General features: G+C 34.9%; 1 protein-coding gene across 6 annotated transcripts in view; it reads right to left on the reverse strand.

Annotated features, from left to right (window-relative positions):
- The window catches only part of SIPA1L1 (signal induced proliferation associated 1 like 1), a 290,775-nt gene that overhangs the window by 15,146 nt on the left and 251,620 nt on the right, over nucleotides 1-24,009 (reverse strand). For 4 of the 6 annotated variants that reach the window (XM_051977675.1, XM_051977676.1, XM_051977674.1 and 1 more), the window contains 7 exons: nucleotides 19,621-19,745; nucleotides 17,149-17,211; nucleotides 16,551-16,669; nucleotides 14,748-15,190; nucleotides 6,115-6,354; nucleotides 5,188-5,353; nucleotides 117-363 (listed from right to left, as the gene is read on the reverse strand). In XM_051977675.1, coding sequence (XP_051833635.1) covers nucleotides 117-363; nucleotides 5,188-5,353; nucleotides 6,115-6,354; nucleotides 14,748-15,190; nucleotides 16,551-16,669; nucleotides 17,149-17,211; nucleotides 19,621-19,745 — 1,403 coding nt within the window. The remainder of the gene's footprint in view (nucleotides 1-116; nucleotides 364-5,187; nucleotides 5,354-6,114; nucleotides 6,355-14,747; nucleotides 15,191-16,550; nucleotides 16,670-17,148; nucleotides 17,212-19,620; nucleotides 19,746-24,009) is intronic. The other 2 variants (XM_051977678.1, XM_051977677.1) reach the window with 1 other exon arrangement.

Consider the following 24,009-nt stretch of genomic DNA (forward strand, 5'->3'; position numbering starts at 1 on the left):
GTGCTTTTGCTATTGTTTTTCATTTTTAAAATAAGTTTGAGTGAAAAATCAGGAACATCTTTTGCTATTTTGGCCATCCTTCTGAAAGAACTGTAAAAGCTAGAAAGCCCACTTACCATGTAATGACTTCATTCCTAATGTGTACGACGGTCTCCGCAAAGGCAGAGACTTCGGGAGGGAAGGGTATGTGCTGCTGAAAAGGACGTCATTGGGCAAGGCTTGGTCCAGGATCGAGGTCCTTGAAGTGAAGTAGTGCTCCCTCTGACCACTGTAAATGCTTTCATCTGACAGTGTTCTGTGCAAGGTCCGCCGTGTGGTAGGAGTGGAAGGGAAAGGAGATTGTGGAGAGGAAAGCCCATGGAACTGTAAAATAATGCAACACAGGAAAAAGTAAATCTCATCTGTCAGGAGCTGGAGTCCACAGACTTCAGGGAAGGGGCCTAGAAAGGAGAGAATGAGACTAAGGACAACAATAGTTTCTGCATTTTCAAAACAAACAAACATTTCCTGCTAGAGCTCTCAGGAGCCATCCCTTACTACTTTGTATTTCATTATCATCAAACACTGGTGTCTGCAGGTGGATTGGAGTGCTCCACAGAGAAACTAGTCACTACTTCCTTCCTATTCCCTCCCATTATAATGTGTTTCCTGCATAACATGTCAACATTTGTCAAATTAAAATTTCTTTTTCTCTTCTCTCTCTCTCTGGCAAAATGGGGTTAAGTGACTTACTTAGGTCACACAAGTAAGTGAAAAGTATTTGAGACCAGTAAGAAAACAAAGTTCTGAGAAGATACCAGATTGTTTAAATGGATAATGATCTGGTGAATTGCTTTTTTAAAGGCATGTGTTTCTCTGACTGGTACCTTTGGCTTTTTCCAAGACCAAATCTGAAATTATCTGAACATTTTCTGCAAGCAAGAGATTTTTGTTAGGCTCATCCACTAGTAAGCAATAGGAATTGAACAGCACCTAAATACTTATATATTCCAAGCAATATGCAATTGAACACAATAATGCATGTTGGCCAAGAGTTGCTCATAGGTGATCATTCAACCTATCAGAAAGAATAAAAGAATAAGAGCACCCCTGGGAAGGAGTTAAAGGCATTTTATGTGTAAGTTACAATATCATCCTATGATTAAAGAAAGGTTGGCACAATAGTAAAATAGATGAACCCGTGAGGTGCACAATCCATGTGTTAAATTGAGTGAAGTCTGAAAAATCTGTAATGTGATCTAAGGCTGTCTTACCAGAGGCACAATACCAAGGATTTAGGGAAGTGGCAGTGCCACTGTATTCTTCCCTGGCCAAAACCCACGTGAAATACTGTATTTAGCTGTGTGGACCAAATTTTAGGAAGGGCCCAAATTAACTTCAGCATTCAGAGAGTGACCAGAATGATGAAAAGCCTCAAAAGCATGTCTGATTAAGTTTGGATATATGAACTGCCACTGTTAAGTTTGAAGAAAGGAAAATCATAGGTGACATAGCTAACTGTCTTTAGGTATTTGAAAGGTTGCTATGTGGAAGGCCTAGGGGGTCAGACTTCTGACTGGACCCTAAAAGCAAAGAGTAGAAGGAAGCAGATTTAGACTCATGTCAGGAAAAACCTCCTGGCAGAGAGTTATTCAAAAGCGAAATGTATTAACAGCTTGGGAGTTAATGGATTCTTTTCATTTGTCCGTCCATCTTATGACATATTGCTATCAACATGCTTATTAAAAGGCTCAACATTCTCCATTACTGGAAGAAGGAAAGTATCATTCTTGGAATAGCTGTGTTCACTTAACCTCAAAAAGGAGCCTAAAAAAAGGTGTCTACCACCAATTGGATAGTGTAGTTGATAGGACCCTGCAACTGGAGTCTAGAAGACCTGAGAGTTCAAGTCCATACTTAGACACTCATTACTGTGTGATGCTGGGCAAGTCTTCCTTCCTCATTTTATCGCTCTGCAAAAAGGGCCAATAACTGTACCAACCTTCCAGGATTGCTGTGAGGATCAAATGAGGAAATATTTGAAGAGCTCTTTGCAAACCTTAAAACATTATATAAATATTAATTGATCCCATCATCATCATGCCATTCATAATCAGTTTCTCAAGTTTCTCTTTAGGGAAAACTAGATCATTTGCAGTCAAGAATATCTGGCTGGGCAGGTGAGTACTGCCCAAAGAAAGGAATTCATTAAATGCTATGGAGGACTAACTAAAAATGTGAATCATGCTATTTTTTCTTAAACAATCACAGAATCCTAGGCATACTAGAATGGGCAGAGATCTTAATCATCATTTGGTCAATCTGCTCATTTTATACAGAAAAGTTAAGTGATTTGCCTGCAGTTCCACAGTAAATGTATGTAATATGTATGGGAGCATAGGTCACCTTACTTCCAGAGTCTAGAGCTCTTGCCATTACAGGATGCCTATTGCCAATATAAATATGAGGGCATAAATATCACTGGCCCTAGAGTCAGGAGGACCTGAGTTCAAATTTGGCCTGGGCGAGTCACTTAATCCCAGCTGCCTCACCAGAGTCCTCTACAGTTCTGCTTAGTGTATATCTTGCTCATCCTTTCCCACCCTCAAAAGTTATCCTTGGGTTTGCTTGCAGAAACAAATGACACTAGAAAGACCTGCCACTGCTACAATGGCACTGCTCACCTCCCAGGCTGTCTGTACCCACTTAGCTGCCTGGTGCTTTCTAGCCTCTAAAGCTCTGCCATGGTGGAAAAAAGCATCATCCTTGGTTACAGACAACCTTGGACATGGTAATAGCATCAATTCGTTACCAAGACTTTGATCAAGGTGATCCTTGCTTTACTAAAACTCTTCAAGAACTCAAGAAAATCTCGCCAATATTTTTTAAGTCAAAAAATCTTAGTACTTTCCTCCAACTTCCAAGACATGATATGAAATAATTTGTTATTTGGAATATGGCATTTAAAATTTTTAATAAGCCTTTTTGGATTTTGACAATCACAGAAAGAAATTGCAAGCACTTGCTTTGGCAAAGGTTGCTAGGGAAACCATTTGCACTCTGGATGATGAGTCTGAATTGTTAAAGGCTGGCTTACAAAAACAGAAATTATGAAAATCAAGAACCTATGCATCTAAAAAGTGATCATGTAAATGTTTATGATAATGAACCATTTCTAAATAAAATCCTACAACAGCATTTATTTTATATAAATGCTGATCAAATTTAGAGAGCAAATTTTAGTTTTTGGCAACCTCCCAACTTCCTCCACACAATAGGAATAAGGAGATACTAAAAGCATACATATGACTGCAGCAAACTCCCCTTCTGTTTTAATAAAGACTGGAAATACCACTGGCAATTGAGAGAATATTATAATGTTCATTTTTAGCCAATCCTACAAGTCCTTTAAAAGGGTTCAGAGGCTTGACCTGTCAAAGGGGTACAGAACACAACAAAGATTAAGAACTTCTGCTCTAAAGTAAGAAATAAAGTATATCCAAAAATTTCAGAGTAGGTGAACAATTAGGCTTATTAGATGTGTTCTGTAAGTTTCTCAGGTTTCAGTTTATTCATCACTGAATTAGAAATATTATTTGCATTATTTACTTCATAGGCTCAGTGAGAAAAGTGATTTCCTAAATCTTTACGAGTTAAATAAATGTGAATCATTATTATGAGGTTTATACCTTTTGTATTAGCCTAAACATAGCATCCAATTACCCAATTGATAAAAGCTAAGTTGTCATTTTAAGGAGAACAATCATGATTTTTAAAAAAAAAAATCTATTCTAGGGGCAACTAGGTGGCACTAGCCCTTAAGTCAGGAATACTTGAGTTCAAATCTAGCCTCAGACACAACACTTCCTAGCTGTGTGACCTTGTGTAAGTCACTTGGCCCCAATTGCCTGAGGAAAAAAGGGGAAAAAAAAAGAGGAAATGCCTATTCTAGAACTGGGGAAAAAAAATATGCATGACCATCAAGAATTTTGTGTTGATTTAAGAGGGATCTGAGCAAAATGATATCCATTAGCCATTAATATTGACAGACTTGCAGAATAACAGACTGGGAGCTGGAAGAAACTTTGAGAGCAATCTAAACCAACTCTAACAGAAGAGGGATTCACTGTACAATCTGCTTGAACTTCAGTGGCAGGGTGTCCAATATCTCTCCAAGCCAAACTGTTCCAATTTTGAACAGATACAGTTGTTTGTAAATATATATTAACAATGTGAACTTAAATCTGACTAAATCTAAAACTTCTAACCTTTGTTTTGTTCCTAGTTAGACTGTTGGAACCTCCTCTTTCTTACAATAATCTTTGAAATACTCAAAGATAATTATGACTTTTCCCTGTCTCCCTTCTTTATCCTTGCATCAAATTTTATCCAGGTTAAACATCTCCACTGATCTTTGCATATTGTGGGCTCAGCTCTGCACATTATCATGGTCATCTTCTAAATAATATCTAGCTTGTCAATGTCATTCTTAAAACATAGCATCCACTATTGAACATAATATGAGATATGACTTGGGCAGAGAAAATGACTATGACTTTCCTCCTTCTGAATACTATGTTTCTCTCAATACTCGTAAGATCACATTAGATTAAAAAAATTAAGTGCTTTATTAAAAAATTATTATTTAACAGCAAAACAAATAATACAAATAACAAAAGAGCTCAGTAACTTTTTACTTATCAATGTGTTGATTGGAGCTGCTTGCTGTTCTCCCCCCGTTTCCTGACTCCAGGAAAGCATAAAATGCTTTCCTCTCTTCGTTTTCACTTTTTAGCTACCTTGGCTTTGTTCGAGACTCAGCTCAAATCCCACCTTTTCTGCCCTTCCATCTACTCTAGATATACTGTGTATGTATATAGTTATTTATATTGTCTGCTCCATTAAAGAAGTAACTCCTATAGAACACTGTAAGAGCACAGTGTCTGGTACATAGTAAGTCCTTAATAAATGCTTTTTAATTGTTTCCTTCAAAATTGGGTTTGAATACCTTGTTATGTGAAGACTTTCCTGGTCTTTCCTCTTGCTTGTGTCCCTGCCTAATACCACTACCACCACCAGTTCTCCTCCTCCAAATTATACTGTATTTATTTTGTACACAATGATGTCCCCCATTAGGATATAAGCTCATTAAGGATAAAAAAATGTTGATTAACAAATTAATTTCTTGAGAAAACTTCTTTTACATACCTTAAAATTTTTCTGTGATTCGGGAGTTGGGCTTTCAAAGTCGATTAATTTTTTTAGGTCCTCCTCAATTGTAGACTTAGATGTTTGTTTTGGGGATGCTCTGAGGTCCCTGGCAGAGGCACGCAGCCTGGTGTGGGCTATTTCATTGCCATCACTCTGATGGCGTCTTAAAAGAAATGGAGATAGCAGAAACTAAAATCAGTAACACTAAGTGTACCACCCTAAACTAGGGGAGAAGGTTGTGGAGGAGAGAGGAAGGTCAATTTTATCTAATAAAAGCATATTTTATTTAAATAAGCACCTGTTAAAAGGAATGAAACTTTATTTAAATAATTAACTCTTTAAATAATAAAGGACTAATTGCTTTAATAAAGTCAATATGACAGTAGAAGTTAAATAAAAAGAAGAAAATGATACCAGATCCACTGGAAAAAAAAAATTGCTGGTTATCTACCCCCAAATATTTTCTGCATAAAGAAAAACAAATGACTCAACATCTTTCAATTTCTATTGTGTTGAAAGTACTAAATTCTACACATGCATATACCTATGAGTCTGTGTGTTCAGGGATTCCCTTTAAAGTACCCTTTTGGTATCCAGATGCATGTACAGTTGCTACCATAAGCTGAGAATAGTGCATTTAGCATTTGCAAGAGCATTGGAGTGACCAGTGTTTTTAATAGACTCAAATTCTATTGTCTGTGCCATCTCTCATTCAAGAACAAGAATCAGTCAAATGATGATATTTGTATGTCATCATTTGTACATAAATATGTACACAAATAAACCTCACAAATACTAAGTATTCATATTCTTCCTTGCTGTCCCCCTCCCCCTTTTATGTCATTTTCTTTAAAGATGTAGATCTGGATTTTCTTGTCTTCCCATTTAGAACAACCAAGCAATAGAAGCAAAAAATGCTCTTACTTTCTTGTATCCATAAACCCCACAGAGTTTATTGTCCCTTCAGGTTTTTTCCATCCAATCAGGTACTTGCTAGTAGCACCTTGTCGAGGGTAGAAAGTCCTAGGACCAGAAGAGGAGGAAGAGGAGGAGGAGAAAGAAGGTGCAAGCTGCGGGGAAGTGGCAGAATGAAGCTCTTCTTTGGGTGAACTTCTGGCACTGGTGAAAACAACTGGACTGGCAGAATGTCGTGAGCTCATGGTACTGGGAGAGAAGCGTAACAAAAACAAAACTTGACTTAAGTTTGCATGTATGCATCTTCTGTACTTCATTTACTAAAAGCACATTGTCACTGGAAACACAATGTTAAAATTACTACTCCTGCCAAAAAAACAAAAACAAAAACAAAAACAAAAAAACAAAACCTGCCATGGTTGAGGATTGTAATCCTAAAATGATGAGTAATTTATACATTTCTAAAGGAGATCAGTTACTGGCCTTCTTGTTCACTATTGCCTGTAATGTAAATGTCCATTGAATCAAGTGGTAATGTGAGTCCCCTTTTGCATTTTAAACTAAAATTTAAAAAGTGAGAATATCAGAGAAAATCAGAGATGAAACAAGGAAAAGGAATTGGGGGTAGGGATATTTTGATATTTTACATCCTCTTTATGTTGGCATTTAATGTGAATTCAACTTTGGTCTAAGTTCAGGTTTCTATATTTTCTTTTCTCTTAAAAAACAAAAACAAAATCAAATTTTAACACCTATATTTTATTTTATTTATTTTGCTGAGGCAATTGGGATTAAGTACCCCAAGGCCAAACAACTAGGACGTGTTAAGTATCTGAGGCCACATTTGAACTCAGGTCCTTCCAACTTCAAGGCTGGTGCTCTAATCACTGTGCCACCCACTGCCCTAGGTTTCTTTATATTTTCATATAAAGTTTGCTTGTCATGAATACTTTACTTTTGTGTTAAAATATTATACTATTCAATTCCAAAGAGTAAGTGCTTGCTGCACATAACATTTTTCTATCACTTCATTCTTAGTTCTTATTGTCTGAAGAATCTACCCCAGGAAAAATGGACTCAAAGGATTTTTGGTATTCTGATGGTGGCTAAGGTGTCACTTCCAGCTCTGCTATTTACTACCCATGTGACTTTGGGCAAAACACCCTCTGGGTCTCAGTTTCCTCATTTGTCATAGCAGATGAGCTTTAAAAGTCCTTTTATAGTTCTGAATTTTTGAATTTATCAACTATTCCCAGAGAATGGTAAAACATGCCAAACTTCCTTCTCACTATTTGTAGCTACTAGGTTCCAGACATGTAGTACCTGAGTGAAAAGATAAGATTCAAATAGTACTTAAAAACTAGTCAATGAAATGTCCAATTCACTAATCCCACCTTCTACAGGAAGTCTTTAACAATCTTATTATTCCCTTCCCTTCCTTATTTTTTATGTATTCTGTGATGCCTTACTCAAATGGAAATAGCATCCATTAAACTATATATAAAGACCTGCCAGCTGTATATTACTGACTTAGAAAACCACATTTTACCTCTAACTAGGTCTATAGGAAATGCTTCCCACTTACAGTTTAATGTGGTTCAGGATTGTTGCCTCTGCACTGAGGAACTATATAGTTGTATGTAGTTTGTTTATACCCATTTGCTTGTGGTCTTCCCATTAGATAGCATGTTCTTTGAGGGCCAGGAATGTGAACTGCCTTTCTTTGTATCTCTATGACTTAGCAGAATGCCTGACATATAACTAGTGCTTAGCAACTAAAAGGAGGTAACTTTCATACAAAATTCTAAAGGAAATTTGGTTGCAGAGAACATCCCTATCCCTAAACAATATTCCTCAGGATCCTTTTTTTTTCCCCAGAATACAGAATCGACATCACTAGCTTAAAGCAAACTCAAAGACAGCTTACATTAATTTTACTTTGAAGATGTTTGGGTTTTTTGGTTTTGTTTTGTTTAGAAAAGACAGGGGAGAAAGCTTAGATTGTCCATGTTGTCTACTATTCTCTCCCACTTCTTGTTCATCATTTCCACTAACAGTGAATGAATTACGGTAAAGGAGAACAAACTCAAGTCAACCAATGGCCCTAGGTAAAGGTTAAGGAGAAGAAACAGAAATAGCAAAGAATTTTTTTTTTTTAAAGGAGGGTTGGTCGTTAATTCAAATTTCACCTAGATTAACTCTGACAACCAAGAGCCTTTACAATAAAACAAAATCCACATACTATCTACAGAATATGAAGATGGCAAAGCTTCCTTCATTTCTGTAATTTGCAAAGAAGTAACTAGGTTAAAATTTGGCAGAAGATAAAGCATTTGGATGAAGATCAAGATAAACATTTCGGTCACTTAGCTTGCTTCAGAATCTCTTTGAAAGTAACTGGCAAAATCTAGTTTCCCCCTATCTAATATGATCCTCTTAAATTAAAAAAAAAATCTCCCTCCCTTATCAAGTTATTATTAGAACATGGAAAAAAAAATCACCTGAGGGCTGCATAAACAAAAAATAAATAACTTGACTGTTATACAAGATGGTACCTATGCCTTCTTGATTTACTTTTAAAATGAGAACAGAGAAAATAAGATTCTGTTCAATAAATAATTAAAATACCTGGAAAAATCAAGTTTACATGACAGCTACTTTAAAGGTTAAAAAAGCAAAAACAAAAAAAAAAAGAAAAGAAGTAAGGGTTGGAGAGGAAGGGGAGCGACAAAATGCAAAAGAGGGAAGAAGCAGAAAAAGATGGAAATATTAAATGATATACAGAAGAGATTCACTCAAAGGTAAAGGTAAGGGAGAGAAAAGATCCCAAGAGGGACAGAATGCCTTTACTGTAAAGACACACAGATCTTACACAAAGGAAAAATGATGCATAATGAAAAACATTTACTAAAACATAAAAACACATAAATAGTAATGTGTAAAGATAAGACACCTATATGCACATCCACAGACCCATCCATACCCACCGAGATGTTAATGGAGCAATAATCTTCTGTCCTTTGTGGTTGTTTTAAAGTAATTTTACACTTTTGCAACAATAATAGCAGCTTACATTTTACACCAGTACAAATACTTGCCCTGTGAGCCAGAAAAAATTAAACTGAGGTCCAGATCTACCCCATAGTCAAAGGCTCTTGTCTTAAGCTACAAACATGCATTAATAAGAATCTTGATTTATGGTATAAGTTTGACATAAGAGGACATAATGGACAAGGTCAGTAAACACTGGGTTCAAGCACAGCTTCTAACACACACTAGAATGTGTGACCATGAGCATTTTATCAAAATTTTAAGTGTCCCAGTCAACTTATTAAGATTACAAATTCACAGAAAAACTGCTGACTGCCATTTGTAGGAAGAGTTTTCATGCTGGAGATCCTTAAACTGATGAAATCACACATTTAGACACAGATTTAGATGGGGAGAAGCCTGAGAAAGTATACGTAAAGAAAACAACTAAAAGTCATTTTGAAGTCCAAGCTAAACAAATCAACACTGGACTATTCTTTAAATATATATATATACATACATACACACACACACACACATATATATATATTCCAGTAAGAATTGAGAGTATAAGAAGACTATAATGGCATAATTAAAAACCCCATTAGAATATTTTGTTCAAATCTGGTTTATCCAAGGCATTTAAGAAATCTGGAGAACCCAAAGGTCATAAGCAAAAAAGCAAGGTTATAGGAATGGAAAGTCAGAAGAATCATGGGAGGCCAATCTAAACTTCATGCAGTTAAAAGGTAATTGCTTTCATCAAATGTATTAATGATTATTATGATAGGAAGTATTATGTCATTGGTCTACTGAGAAGACTAAAAAATGGACTAATTATAGCAGGACAGATTTAATCTAGATATAAATAAAAACTTCTTAAATTTCAGAATTATTAAAACTCAAAGAGATTATGTGTCAACAGAAGTGATCAAACATTTACCCCTGAAGTCTTTAAAAAAGAAAAACATAAAGAAAAAAAATTTTTTTACATGTTTTAACTTGGACAATTTCGATACTTTGAATCAGGTGGTGGGACAAAATAACATCATTTTCTTAAGAAGATCAAACAAAAGGAAAATATTTAACTACTGTAAGAATACTGAGGGTTAGAAATGGAAGACTATTTCCTGATAATGAATTGAAATTAATTACCAAGGAAGGTGTGGAGTCTCATTCCTTAGAGGTTAAAAAAAGAAAGTACTAGAATAAATTCTCATTTTTATATTATTTAAAATTAACCCTTCCTAATAAATTAAATTGCCCCTGTTTTCATTTTCAGTCTCTTGACTCCATGACACTTATAGAATTTGGTATACAATTCTCATAGGGCTTCTTAGTGTTCTTCAAAAATATACAAGGCAAATTCCTGTCTATAGTTTGTCCTCTATGCATAGAATTATCTTTAAATAATTTAATATCTTTTAGTCTATACTTAATAAAACATTAGTTAACATGAACATTTCTAATGTGCAAAAAATTGGATCGTATATGAAACTATCAATGTCTATTACAGATAACTTGCTATTTTTTAAAATTGTTTTATAATTTTTTGTAATTGTACAAAAATTGTATTCTTCCTCCCCCCCTCCCCAAAAAAAGCTCTGTATAAACAGGGCTAGTTTGTCTGTGAATTCCTCTGAACCATCTACTCTACTGTTTTTTAAAAATGCTTCAGTAAATCCCCTTTTATCTTTTTTTGCTATCACTATTACTAGCTCCGTCTCCTTTAATATCTGCCCCCAAGATTATTGTATCACCCAGCCACTGTTTCCCCAGGTACTAGTGCCTTTTGCTTTCTCCCTTCTACCCAATGATCTGGATCTATTTCGTACATGCTATATATGCATATATTGCCTATCATGGGTGACTGTTCCTTAAAGAGAGGAACTTTCATCTTTGTATTACTAGTATCTAATACCTACTAGGATTTAATAAATGCTTCTTGATTGAATGCTTGAATAAATGCTTGACTGAAAGTAAATGTAATTTAAACTGAATATTTGTTGTATCTGTATTAATATTAAAGATACAATCCAGCAGTAGCAGCTTGAAGGGTAGCTACTGCTTTTTTGTAACCAAAGGAGAAAAATCTATCCCTCTTCCCCATATATACATTCCTTTAGGTATGAACAGCACCATTAACTTGTCAATCAGAAAAGACAGAGTTATGAAAATGATTGGACACTGATAATTCAAGTGAATGCTTTTTTTCCATGAAATCTGTTTTATACCTAACATCAGCCAGTCTCTCACAGTTAGCAGTGTTAATCTGCTAACACTAAATCTTGGTCCAATGATGATCAGCTGCAAATATATATCTATCTATCTATCTATAAACACACACACACACATATATATGTATGTGTGTGTATTATATTTATATTTATATATATATATAAAAACAAATATTACATATACATGCATAATAATATTCTATTCTACACATATATTCAATAATCTCTAAAATAAAATAGTACACAATGAGATCCCACCAAGATGAGGAAGATTGGTGCTAGCAAAGTACATTTAAATGCCTCTGGAATTTGGAGTTCATTCTAGTCACAAAGGTGGAAGGATTGTGGAGATAAAATTTAGAGTTTGCCCCTCCAAAAAGAAAATTCAAAAAGCATTCAGTTAACCCAAAGTAGATAATAAAAGGGGTGGTTGGGGTTTGTAGAAATATTGTAAGACATTTCTAAATGTTTTTTCTAGGAGTTTCTTCTTGGCTAAGTAACAATAAGGGCAAGCCAGAGGTAGTAATGTTTGAATCAGTACAAGTCAGTACCCAACGAAGGTGAGCAGAGGGAGTGGGAAGATAGATATCTGCACAGGTGGCTATCCTTGGCACTGTTAGGTAGGGCTCAGGTTCTTTAACACTGACTAAGAAAGCCTTTTCTCAGCATAAAAAAGTAGCATGCTGCAAGCAAGGTCAGAGTTCAGAGAAGGAGTAGTTAACCAAAGAATGACAAATTGTAACAGGAAGGAGCCACCTTAAGAGACCAATGTCTTATCCTGACCATTAATCATCATTCTTAAGAATGATTAAGATATAAAATCCAAAAGGGAGACAGCCAATGAAGTTGAATAATACCACTGGGTATTAGAGTTCCCTCATTTCACTGAAAATGTTTTGTTGTCTTTTATTAAAGCCCCAACAAAGCCAAAATTCCACAAATAAAATGACTTTTATCTGGCTAAAAAGTTTTAAAAAATTAACAAGGCTGACTTAAGAAAAATAATTCTGAGAAGTTATTAGTGCTTATGGTTTCTCTTAATGACATTCAGAAATAACAAATACTATGTAATTACCAACCTACTTTAATGCAGTTCTCATGGGATGTCACAAGAAACCTGCAGTATCATTGATAGGGATAGTGGAAAGGAACAGAGCCCAGCCAGAAATACTGCAGCAGAATATAATCACTATAATTTACTTTTTGTCACCGATTCCCAGGTACAAGCTCTTTCACACACTGTCAAGTGATCTCCACATTAATTATCGTTCCTGTCTTCCGAGGACACAAACACTCTAATTTGCAGTGATTTTAGCTATTCCTGCAATGTTCATTTGGTTACCAAGTTCTTTTCTTCTTGCAGAGAATAGATGTTAAATCTTTCATTCTAGAGATCCTTTTCCTTAAACTGACCCACCCAAATCCCAAACATTCAAGTTATCAAAGTCCTAAAACTAATGTCATTCAACTCATCAGTTAGGGAGTCAGGAAGCAGTCCTTGCCACTGTCCCCTCAAAATTTGTACTCAAAGACTCATATAATTCTTATTCTTCAAAATATTTTCATTTTTAATGGGCATACAAAATTATCAACTTATAGAACTCAAGCAATGAGAGGTTATTGTACTTAGCTTTCAGCTCATCATTGCCTGAGGTTGCCTCAGCAAATGATTTTGCAGAATGGTTATTCCCCACACCCCTATTCTAAAAGATCAAAATGCTTTCATTACGTCCCCATCAATCATGCCCTCTACTAAGTATCTTGGAAAGACTAAAAGATTTTGAAGACGTCCTGTTTTACACTCTGCTTCTGATGCTTCTGGCAATCTCAGATTTTCTCCTTTGGAAAATGAATGGGTCCAGCTACGTGGTCTCTAAATCCCTTCCAGCCACAGACCTAGAAACTTAGTCACCAAACTAGGCTCCTTCCACTTCTAAATCTATGATTCTACTAAGGAGTTGAAGTGATTTCTTCTAAAACTGGTCCAAATGAAAAGCAAATAAATCTGATGAGTCTAGTGAAGGATGAGCACAGACAGCTTTGCACTACATGACTAAGCCTTACTTAATAAACTCTCTTCATGAGATGACAGGAGAGGTGAGAAAAAGATTTGAATAAAGAATGAAAATCCAAGATTACTTTTTTGAAATAGGAAACTATGGATGCATAGTACATGTCAATTTTTTGTATGTTAATTTTGGAAAATTCTATACTTTTCTTCCTCTTTGTTATAAGGGAGGGGTCTCTGAAAGAGGATGAAATGGGGGGAAATTTATCAAAGGGGAAAGTGATGTGAAAACTTTTTTTTTTAAAAAAGAAAATAAAGAGTCAAAAAGAGAAACCAGTAATAAGATAAACAATTCTACAAAAAAAAAGACTGATAGAATGGTTAATTTCTAATAAATGGGTAACGTTTTAATTTTTGATTTCTGGCTGAAAGCTACAGAGAAAAGTGACACTCACTCTGCCCATTTGAGCACTCTCCAATTTAATTAAAAAATTAAACTTTTTTTACTCTGAGAATTTATACCAAGTTTGGTTTGTTTTTGTTTTTGTTTTTTTGGGTGTTATTTATTTATGGGTTCTTTTTTTTCTGCTTGGATATGTGATTTTATTAATGTGGGGAACCCTCAGGGATGAAATTCTTTATTCTAGGATTTATAATCTTAGGTTCTAGAAATTCAAATCTCAATGTTTGGAGACATTGAGAGGGTGACTTGTGCAGAGTTTACAGCCATTACATGATTAAGGGGAGATCTGAATCCTTTTTCTGGCTAACGCTGTCTCTACCTATTATAACATGCTGTCGTGTGTGTGTGTGTGTGTGTGTGTGTGTGTGTGTGTGTGTGTGTGTGTAACATTTAGCAATATTTTCTATTTATGTAATAGCTGTATAAAACACACAAATAACATCACATCTTGGTGGTGGCTTTTTTTTCCCCTTGAAAAGGTTTGCAAATAAGAGACTCTCCTACTTTTCATTGTCTTATCATATCACAGACAAAAACACACACATATATATATGTATGCATATATATATATATATATATATATATAAATGTCTGATAGCTTGAAATAATGAGCATCAGGAAAGAAAAATATAATTTAAACAATTTTCAAAAGGATAGATGTGCAAGAATCGTCTGCTTTTAAAATGTATTATAATTATAGGGCTATCCATTAAATATTTCATGATAGAAAAGGTATTAAATAAATGTACTGTAATATTCTTTACAGCATTGAATGTTTCCTTTAGTATTCTGTTGAGTAAAATAAATTAGGTGGTTTCCTTCAACTTTTGAATATTTGGTAGACTATGGGATAAAAGGAGATGGAGGACTGGGAAAGAAATGGCTTCTGAAGAGGATTGGTTACCTTGTGTGAGAAGCAGCATCGTTAATGCTGAAAGTACTGTTTTCCCTTGTTAAAGGGCTAGAGGAAGGCTGGCTCTTGCTATGGATATCCAGACTCAGGGAAGACTCGGCCTTGCGGTCCATTCCATGACTCTCCTTTTCTAAGGTTCTATCTGCCATGGAGACCACTTCGCTGGAGCTGTGCCACAGAGGGGCCACCTTCTCCTTTCCCGGTGCTGAGCGTGGGGAAGATGTAGCAGCCCCCAGAGATGCTGTGCTGCCATGGATGGGCCCGTATGATGTGGTATCTATGCCGCTATCTGCAGAAGTGCCTTGAAGGTAGTTGTAGCTATTGAGCTCAGACTCCGTGCGATCCCCTTCATACCACTTCTCATCACTGTGAGCACTAGATGCATTGCTGGACAGAGTATTGCTGCTGGAGTGGCTTGAGTAATGACTATCAGACTGAAAAGATAAAGTCAGAGGTAAAGGAACAAGATACCACAGAAGTCTATTTTATAAGTTCTTGATGGATCAAGATGAAATAGTTCTCACACTGGCAAATCAAAGCTAGAGAGATGGTACTTGAAAAGACCACCTTCCAACAATTCTAGCCATCTGTCTGTCTTTTAAAGAACATTTTCCATTACTTGTTACAAGTTCACATAAAAAGAAAGTGCGTCTTTAAGAAGTCTTTTAATCTTAAAAATAGAAAGGGGATGTCATTTCTAAAGGACTTGTCATTTAGAAGAGTTCATTATTCCAGAAGGCCTGATTACTCATAGTAACCTGAAGAACAGAACAAATGTAAGACTGACTCCCAAATAAATTTTACTTTCTGTCATTCCCCCAGCTACTCTGTTAAACTATTCTAGGCAGTGTTTAAAAGGGACGCTTTCTAGAATCAAAAAAAAAAAAAAAAAAAGGTTTTTGGTAGAGAGCAAAAGTAGGCTGAGGAAAGAAGGAAGCATGAGTACCCTGTATTTGTTTTTTAAAAGAACACAAAATATTCTTTACTCGGCTAATGTCATAGGGAGGGTATTTCAACTTTGTTTAAACATCCTCATTAAGGAATAGGTCCATCTTTTAGAATATGTATTTTTATTCTGGGGTGGGTGATGTATATTTGTGAAAAGGAACTGAAATCAATTCAAACTAAAGTATAATAACTATTAACTGCTTATCCTTTCAGCAGAGTTGAATATAGAACTTCATACTACAAATTCGGAGCTCTTTCCACTGTTCATTAATTACTCATATATAACTCACATTCAAGTAATGGAGAAGTGACTATGCTCTTAAAAGAACTTTCCAAAATACTTTGAAAATCCTGGGTATTTCACCAATGTTGATGACTAACAATGTGGGCTGAATTCCTACTAAAATATGAAAATATATCTTGTTCTAAGACTTAAAGGAGTGGGATTATAATTTTTTTTTAAAATGCTAGAAGTCTTTGCAACTCTCATAAGCTAAAATTCCAGTAATTAACAACTTTCAGTATGAATTCATAATGAATATTTAACTGTAGAATAATCAACATTCCCACAAATCTTTGTTTATTCTAAATATCAGAACCTAAATCACCTATCTATTCAATTGGCTGTTTCCATGAAAGCATTTATTGTTAAGTCTTCGCTTCAGCTTTAGAATACCAAAAAGGTAACAGAGGCCTGCTTTGATTCCTCTTTTACATTCCAACAAAGAAATCTAAGCCGATTCTGTAATAACATTTCTAAAAGGTATCGAGTCTTTCAGTTACATAGATATCCAGAGCTAGGAAGCAAAATGTTTCAAGGACTTTAAGTTTCTTAAGTTAACTTACATGCCCTTGTTTGTTTGGCGACAAATGAACAACTGGATCCTGCCGCATTAATCGCCCACTAGGACTCTCTCGGAAAGATGGCAATACCTTTGATACAGCCGGAAGGTGACATGTTGGCTCTGGAATATAACACATGATATTAGGGCCAAGCACGAAACAAAGGCAAGAACATGGTCACAAATGAAGACAGCTTGGCATTGCATCTCTCAGTTCTCATTGATCAGCAAACTTGGAACTTCAGCAATAAAGCTTACTGAGAGTTGACATGATAGACAGCATGTCAGAAACGGAGTGGTTGATGGATAAAGCTTGCAGCTGGTGACGGTGTGTCACGTCGGACACAGTAGCATAGCCAAGTACCACCAAACCAAAAGAGAAAAAAAAAGAGAAAGAAAAAAAAGAAAGAAAGAAAAAAAAGGCCATGAACAACAGGGCAAAGTCTGTAAATCCACTTTTAATTTGGGGGAGATTTAGAACATATAGGTTGGATTTATGAAATTAATTGTGACATTCGGCTAACCTAGCTTGAACTATATTACCTGGACAGGCATGGATGCAGTTACATATTACTTACCATGGTACTTTGGAAATATTTTACCTGTATATTCATGCTGCTCGAGGACAAAAGAATTGAAATCCTGAGGTCCTCTATAACTGTAAGCTAGGCACAACAGAAAAGACACATAGCAACTAGTTTACTTCAAACATTGGCTTCCTTTTGAACTCCAAGTTGGTATTAAAGTGGGGTTCCAAAGGTGAAAGATCAATTCTCTTTAATGGAATATTGCCAAAAATGGATACAAATAATACAGAACTTGTCCTGAGGAATTAAGGCATTTTGCAATATTTTCTCTTTACTGCTCTTCTTAACAATTTCTGAAAGATGATTGGCCTAAAAACCATTACCCAAAAAAGCCCTACCCTATGGACTGATCCAGCCAAGCAAGGATGATCACACTCTCTCTCTCTGCTATTAAGATTGGGCAAGGAGAGTTTACAGCTCTCTGATTCTTTCTCAGTATACGCAGACAGAGAAAGGTGAGGCAGATAGAAAATGTCCTGAATATAGTGAATTAAGTGAAACGTGGGTTGTTAGAGAAGGTTCATCTTAGAAAATTGGACCCATAACTGACTACTGTTATACCTAAGTATAGATAAGGGAAACATATACTTCATTATGTAGCTATTACTTCTGAACACTCTCAATTATTACTTCTACCTTATATAGTCCTTATGTTCCCTTTGGGTATAACATATGATGACTGCTTGTATGCCATGAACAAAATAGTTCTTAGACATCAATAATTCCTTTTTAAGTTGCAAGCCCAAAGAAAACCTTGATTTTTGGAATGAAGAGAGGATGTCACTTGTATATATCCCTTGCAGTGAAAAATGTTTTTTCTTACAGATGCTAGGACGTGTATAAAATATATATAAAAATGCAGTTTACTATAAAGGAATGAACAGATCCCCAAAATCTTTCATCAGCATTAACTTTAAAATCTGATGAGTTAAATAAAGCTATGACATCAAATTAAAAGGAACATGAGGAAAATAGACAATATCTAAATTATATTAAAGTATAAATGAATCCATGAGAATCTCACTCATCATGCTACATCTCTCCCTCCCTATTCCTACCTTTCCTTAATGTTGTGTATGTAGAAACTATGCTTTTGAAGCAAAAAGAGTCTGGTCTGCTGGCAACTCTGCTCAAAGTCTGAACGTACCTCCCAGAATGCAAAAATAGTGTTGAACAAGGGATCCATTTTACATGTGTCGTTGCCATCACAACAGTATCAAAATATATGTGATTAAACTCAGTCTGTCAAAATGAGAACTGCAGATCTGTACAATCTAAGGTTTTTTCATATTAAAAGGGAGTAAAAATGGGGAGAGTGAGAGAGTGAAGGATGACAGATGGCTTCAATAACAAAGCACAACACACTGAGTTTCTGAAGGTACTGGAATAAAGCATATCTTCAGAACCTGAAAATTACATTTCACTTTATAAACTCCTGTCTTTTTGAGATACCACCCCAATACCATCCTCCATTATCTGTTAATACAATTATGTGAGGAGAGTAATCAAATACAGAATAGTAACAAGAGCTGCTTTTTTGAACAATAATAAAACTATGAGTCTTCAGCTTATAAAATTAAGCTTTTTTTAGTCTTGAAATTGTTTTATATTGCATCCCATATCAATGGTGACTCTGCCATTACTCTTGATGGTGATAGAAAAGGAAAATCTAGTAGGCCAGACTCATGACAGTTCTGGTGAAACAGAAACAATTTCTGGGGTAAAAATAATAATAAAGAAAAAACAAAATAAATTTGTGGCACAATCTTCTTATTACTAACTTATTATGCCATTAAAAAGCAACTATGATATAGAGAAGGGAAGGAACAGCATGCTAAAAATTCCATGTGAGAGCTTAATATGCAAAATTATTGTGCCCAGCAGTTTTATGCTACTAACACATTTCCTTAGTAAACAGTTTAATTGTACAAAGCAATGAAAATGTATATAATGGCAAAAAAAAAACCCAACTAATTAATTTACAGGTTTGTTTAATGATTTAAACCTTTCTCCTCTCTTTTCTTCTAGGAGTCTGTAAAAATCAAGAAGACCTATATATAGTTCCAATGCCTATATATGACATAAGCAGCACCTTTTGAAAAGGTACACAAGGAAATGTTAAATAAATTAAGCAAAAATTGAAGCAAACTGAGGAAAAGTGGCTCACATACATGTTGATGGTTCAGGAGACTGTTCTTGGTACTGAAGATGCTGATAACTTAATAGTCTGTCTGCCTTAGAGCTGAGATTTCATGCAAGATAGATTTTAGTGTTTTGGTGTTTTACTCACTGCTTTCCAGAAAGAGTGTCTAGAACACTCTATAAGGAACCTGATTCTAATTCAACTTTATTAATAAATTAGACTTCAGTTCAAAGATTTAAAGGCATTTCATTTCTTAAAGTCATCTCCTGAATGCTAAAGTCACCTTTGGTAGCTTTCACCTTGTAGTAAAATTAATTTTCTTTCTGTAGAAATGAATGACCTACCCATCTGGTCAGCAATGCTCTCCTCACTTCTCTGCCAACTGGGTGTGACTTTCCCACTGCCACTGATGTCCGTCTGAGTATTCTGCCGGTCAATGGAGGCTGGAGATCTGCGACTCATTCCAAACCTAGGATAATTTCCCCAGAATAAAAGCAAATATTTCACTACCATAGCACATAAAGAGAAGATGATCAAGACGCCATTTCCAAAAATGGGACAAAAGTAGAATCATATAGGTAAAATACATCCATAGCCATGTATATCATGTATATAAATATGACATGCTGGTATCATGGTCAATAAAGAGTAATCATTATGACCAAGAGTTTGGATCTGCTTAGGACACTAAGGTATATAACTGTGGGGAAAGCAACTTAACTCCATTCAGAGCTTTCTCATATATAAATAAGGATGATAACAGCACCTACCAACTGGGGATATGTGGATAAAAATGAGGTAAATTATATAAAGTTCTACATAAACTTTTATGTGTTTTATAAATACTAGGTTATGACCACCCGAATTCCCAACATCCCCTCATCTTCATCCTTTCTTATAGCATCTAATGGATACTTAGTTCAGATCACAGGTAACTTAATATTAACTTTACTAATAATGGCCTTTCAAGATGGGTCAGTAATTGTATTTCTTTTGAATTCACTTAAGTAATGGGATCTGATTTTGATCTGATTTTTCTTATGTAGCACTATACATGTGGAAATATATATAGAAGAATTGTACATGTTTAACAAATGTTGGATTATTTGCTGTCTAGGGAAAGGGGAAGAGAAGTAGAAAAATTTGGAAGACAAAGGTTTTGTAAGGGTCAATGCTGAAAACTTTTTGCATATATTTTGAAAATAAAAAGCTATTATTAAAAAAAAATTGACTTAAGTAACTCCTAAAAAAAAGTATATCATTTAAAACAGGATAAGAAGGATTTAAAGCCAACATATGTTTAAATCCAGAATTTATAGAACTGTTTGGTTTCAAAGGCATGACATAATTAAGTATAAGATTAACATTTAAGTCTATTTCCAATCGCACACGTTTCTTACCTATAGAACATTATATGGTATCTATCAGGTAAAGGTACTGCTGATTTTTTCCCATGTGAAAGATAATTAAAAATAAAATAGTATGGGGCAGGAAGGTAGTGCAGTGGATAGAATACCATCCCTGAAGTTAAGAGGACTTGAGTTCAAATCTGGTCTCAGACACTTAACATTTCCTAGCTGTGTGATCCAGTGCAAGTCACTTAACCCCAATTGCCTCAGCAAAAATAAAAATAAAATAAAATAAAATAGTACCTGAGCAAATTTTCAAATAGGTTTTAATCCTTACTATAATATCCAAACGTGTTTGTGGAAAGGTACATATTTACTTATATTTAACTAATGACTTTAATGAAAGAAGACCATTCCCTTAAAAACAAATGAGAAAACTAGGATTAGATGCACACAATACCCTAATGAATGAATCCACTGTTTTTCATGCAAGAAGAATTTTCAACAGTACACATAGCATCAAAGCTTTTGTCAGGTTATCATTTTCTTAGAGTCATGCATTTCCAATATGGTTCCTACCTATATCCCACAGATTTAGAATCAAAAGGAATTTTTGGAATGGCCTAATTCAGGAATCTGTGGGGTCCATGAATTTTTTTAAAAAAGGAATTTGATAACGATCTTTCAGTATAATTGGTTTCATTTGTAATCCTCTATATTTGATTTTATGCATTAAAACATTGTTTTTTCAGTCTTCTGATACCTTACTCTCTCCATATATTTTGTGTGATCCAGATAAAGTGGCTGCTTTCATTTGCATAAAATACTTCATCTTCTGACAACATTTTCAGAGAATATTCTCCCTACGTATCTCCATCTCTTAGCTTCTGTCTTTTTTCAAGTTCTCAGCTAAAAATTCTACTCCCTAAAAGAAGGCTTTTCTCCATCTCATTAGTAATAATAATACCTTCCCTCCAAGCCTGGCTCCAATTTAAGTATCTAATTTATTCTGTCTATATCTTATATGTAGTTGTATGCTGTCCCTCCCATTAGACTCTGACTCCTTACAAGCAAGGAACTTTTTTTTTTTTTTTTTTGGGCTTTTTGTTTATCTTAATATAATGCCTGGCTAAGTTGTTGATTAGACATTCTCATAACGTGGGAAACATGGGCTTCTTCATACTGCTGAAGTGCCCAAGACAAAAGAAGAACTCCTATTGTAATTTAACTGCTGTTACCTCTCCTTGATGAATGATGAATCAAATTAAGTTTCTTGCCTTGTAGTAAATGCCAAAGAAAGAATTTGAACTTTTTCTATTACACCACAGTAAGTCCAACAGATAATGTGGCAACTTACATTCAATCCAAAAATTGAGTCTTCTACAAATTTAAGAAAAGTGTTCACAACAGCAAAGCCCTCAATATATATACTGTTTTGCCATCACCTCCTCAGACGAAACACATTTAGCACTCAAAATGTCAATTATACTGAGTTTAAAATGTATATTTTAAATCAAGTCACAAATAAAGATTTTTAATTTTTGGTTAACTGATTCAAATTGTCATTCATGACTTGATTTGAAATGTCAATTTTGCCCCCCAAAGAAGAGTAAGTTTTTACATAGTTTACGTAATTTTCAAGGGCACTGCATGAATTCTAGCATTAAAAAATTGTTCCTGAAAGTTGGAGGCCTAAAGAATCCAAATCTAAGTATAGATTCTCATTTTCAATAGTGGTCTTTAACTTCCTTTGTGTCATGAACCCCTTTTTCTGAAGTGTATAGATACATTTTCAGAATAGTGATTTTAAATTTATAAAATAAAAGTATTATACTTTTGGGACACTATGCATATAGATTTGCAAAGGAAATAAATTAAAATTATGTTATGGAAAAAAAACCTAGATTAAAAAAACCTGCCCTATACTGTTTTAAATAGCACATAATCAAAAAATATTAGTTTTCTCTAAATTTTAATAAACATATTTAAAATTGTTTTGATATAAATTTACGACTGATTCTTAAGAGATAAAGTATTCATATAATTCTGAATATTTTCAACATTGCCTTTAAAAATAGGCGACTAGTAGATGGATTGCAGAGTCAAAAGGTTAAAAAATGGGTTTTCCATTATTAATGAATTAGATATTCAAAAACTGACACTGATCCTAATTTATATGTCCTTGTGGTTGTTTTAATAGTGGTGGTGATGGATTTTACTGATTGGCCTTCCTTCTCTGTGGGCCTCTCTCATATACTCCTCTCCTGCTAAGTCAGGATTCTTCTTTGCTTCTGCCAATAGTACCAGCTAAAGGCAAGAAAGCAATTTTAAGGATTATGAAATCATAAGACAATAGTAAAATAACTTAAAACTTAAAAAGGAGGAAATTTAAAAATTTAAAAAGGAGGAAAGTTAGACTTGACAGAAGGAACAACTTTCTAAGAATTAGGGCTGTGTAGTCAGAGGGTCTTCCTGTTCATTTATCAATGATGTCCTACTAAGACTAGATGGTCTCTGAGACCCTGGGCAAGTTACTGAACATCTCAGAGCTTAGAAATGGAAGTAGACTGTGTAGTTCTAATCTTTAAGGTCTCTTCTACTTTCTAAATCCCCCAAATCATCTGGCTCAAATAGAAATCAAGCCTCGGACTCTGGCCATAGTTCTAACAAGAAACAAGAAAATAGTTCTAACAAGAAAATTAATGTCTATTAGGTCATAAAATGTAGAGAGTCTATTCTAAAGAGAGGCTAAAAAAAAAAAAGATGTGATCAATATAGTTGGTTTAGAGGTTAAATGCTGAATCAAACAGTAAGAAACCCTTTTAACAAACTGCATCATACAGATTTCATATGGTAGCTCCTTCCATTGATGCACTGGTGTTATTTGTAGACAGAGAGCTTTTGGGGACAAGGAGAGATAAATGTGAACAAACAGGTAGTATGTCAAAGACAGAACTTGAAGCTGGGCCTGACTCCAAGCCCAGCCTTGCAGGTAGGTGATGTGCCCTGCTGCCTTTCATTTGAACTTTACTAATTATAACATTCACTGGAATAGGATCATTGTTCTGTAAATTTTAGAGCTGGCGGCCATCTAGCACAGTTGACTAATTTCTGCTGAACTCTGTCACAACTCACAGAAAGCACCATTGCTTTCATGTTCATTTATGTTAATCACCATCTTAACAATTAAGTTGCAATTAGCTTTAAAAAAAAAAAAAAAAGACCAAGCCATTTTGAACCAAACAATTAAAACAGAAGACAGCACAGAGACAGCATGGTGTTATTAACTACATAGCCAGCCTTGAAGCAACATTGATATATTTCTGGGCAAGTCACTTAAGATCTCAGGGCTCTAGGCAACTCTCCAAAGATGCAGAAAAGGTA

This window comes from Antechinus flavipes, chromosome 2 (assembly GCF_016432865.1).
Source record: "Antechinus flavipes isolate AdamAnt ecotype Samford, QLD, Australia chromosome 2, AdamAnt_v2, whole genome shotgun sequence".
NCBI classification, from domain to species: domain Eukaryota; kingdom Metazoa; phylum Chordata; class Mammalia; order Dasyuromorphia; family Dasyuridae; genus Antechinus; species Antechinus flavipes.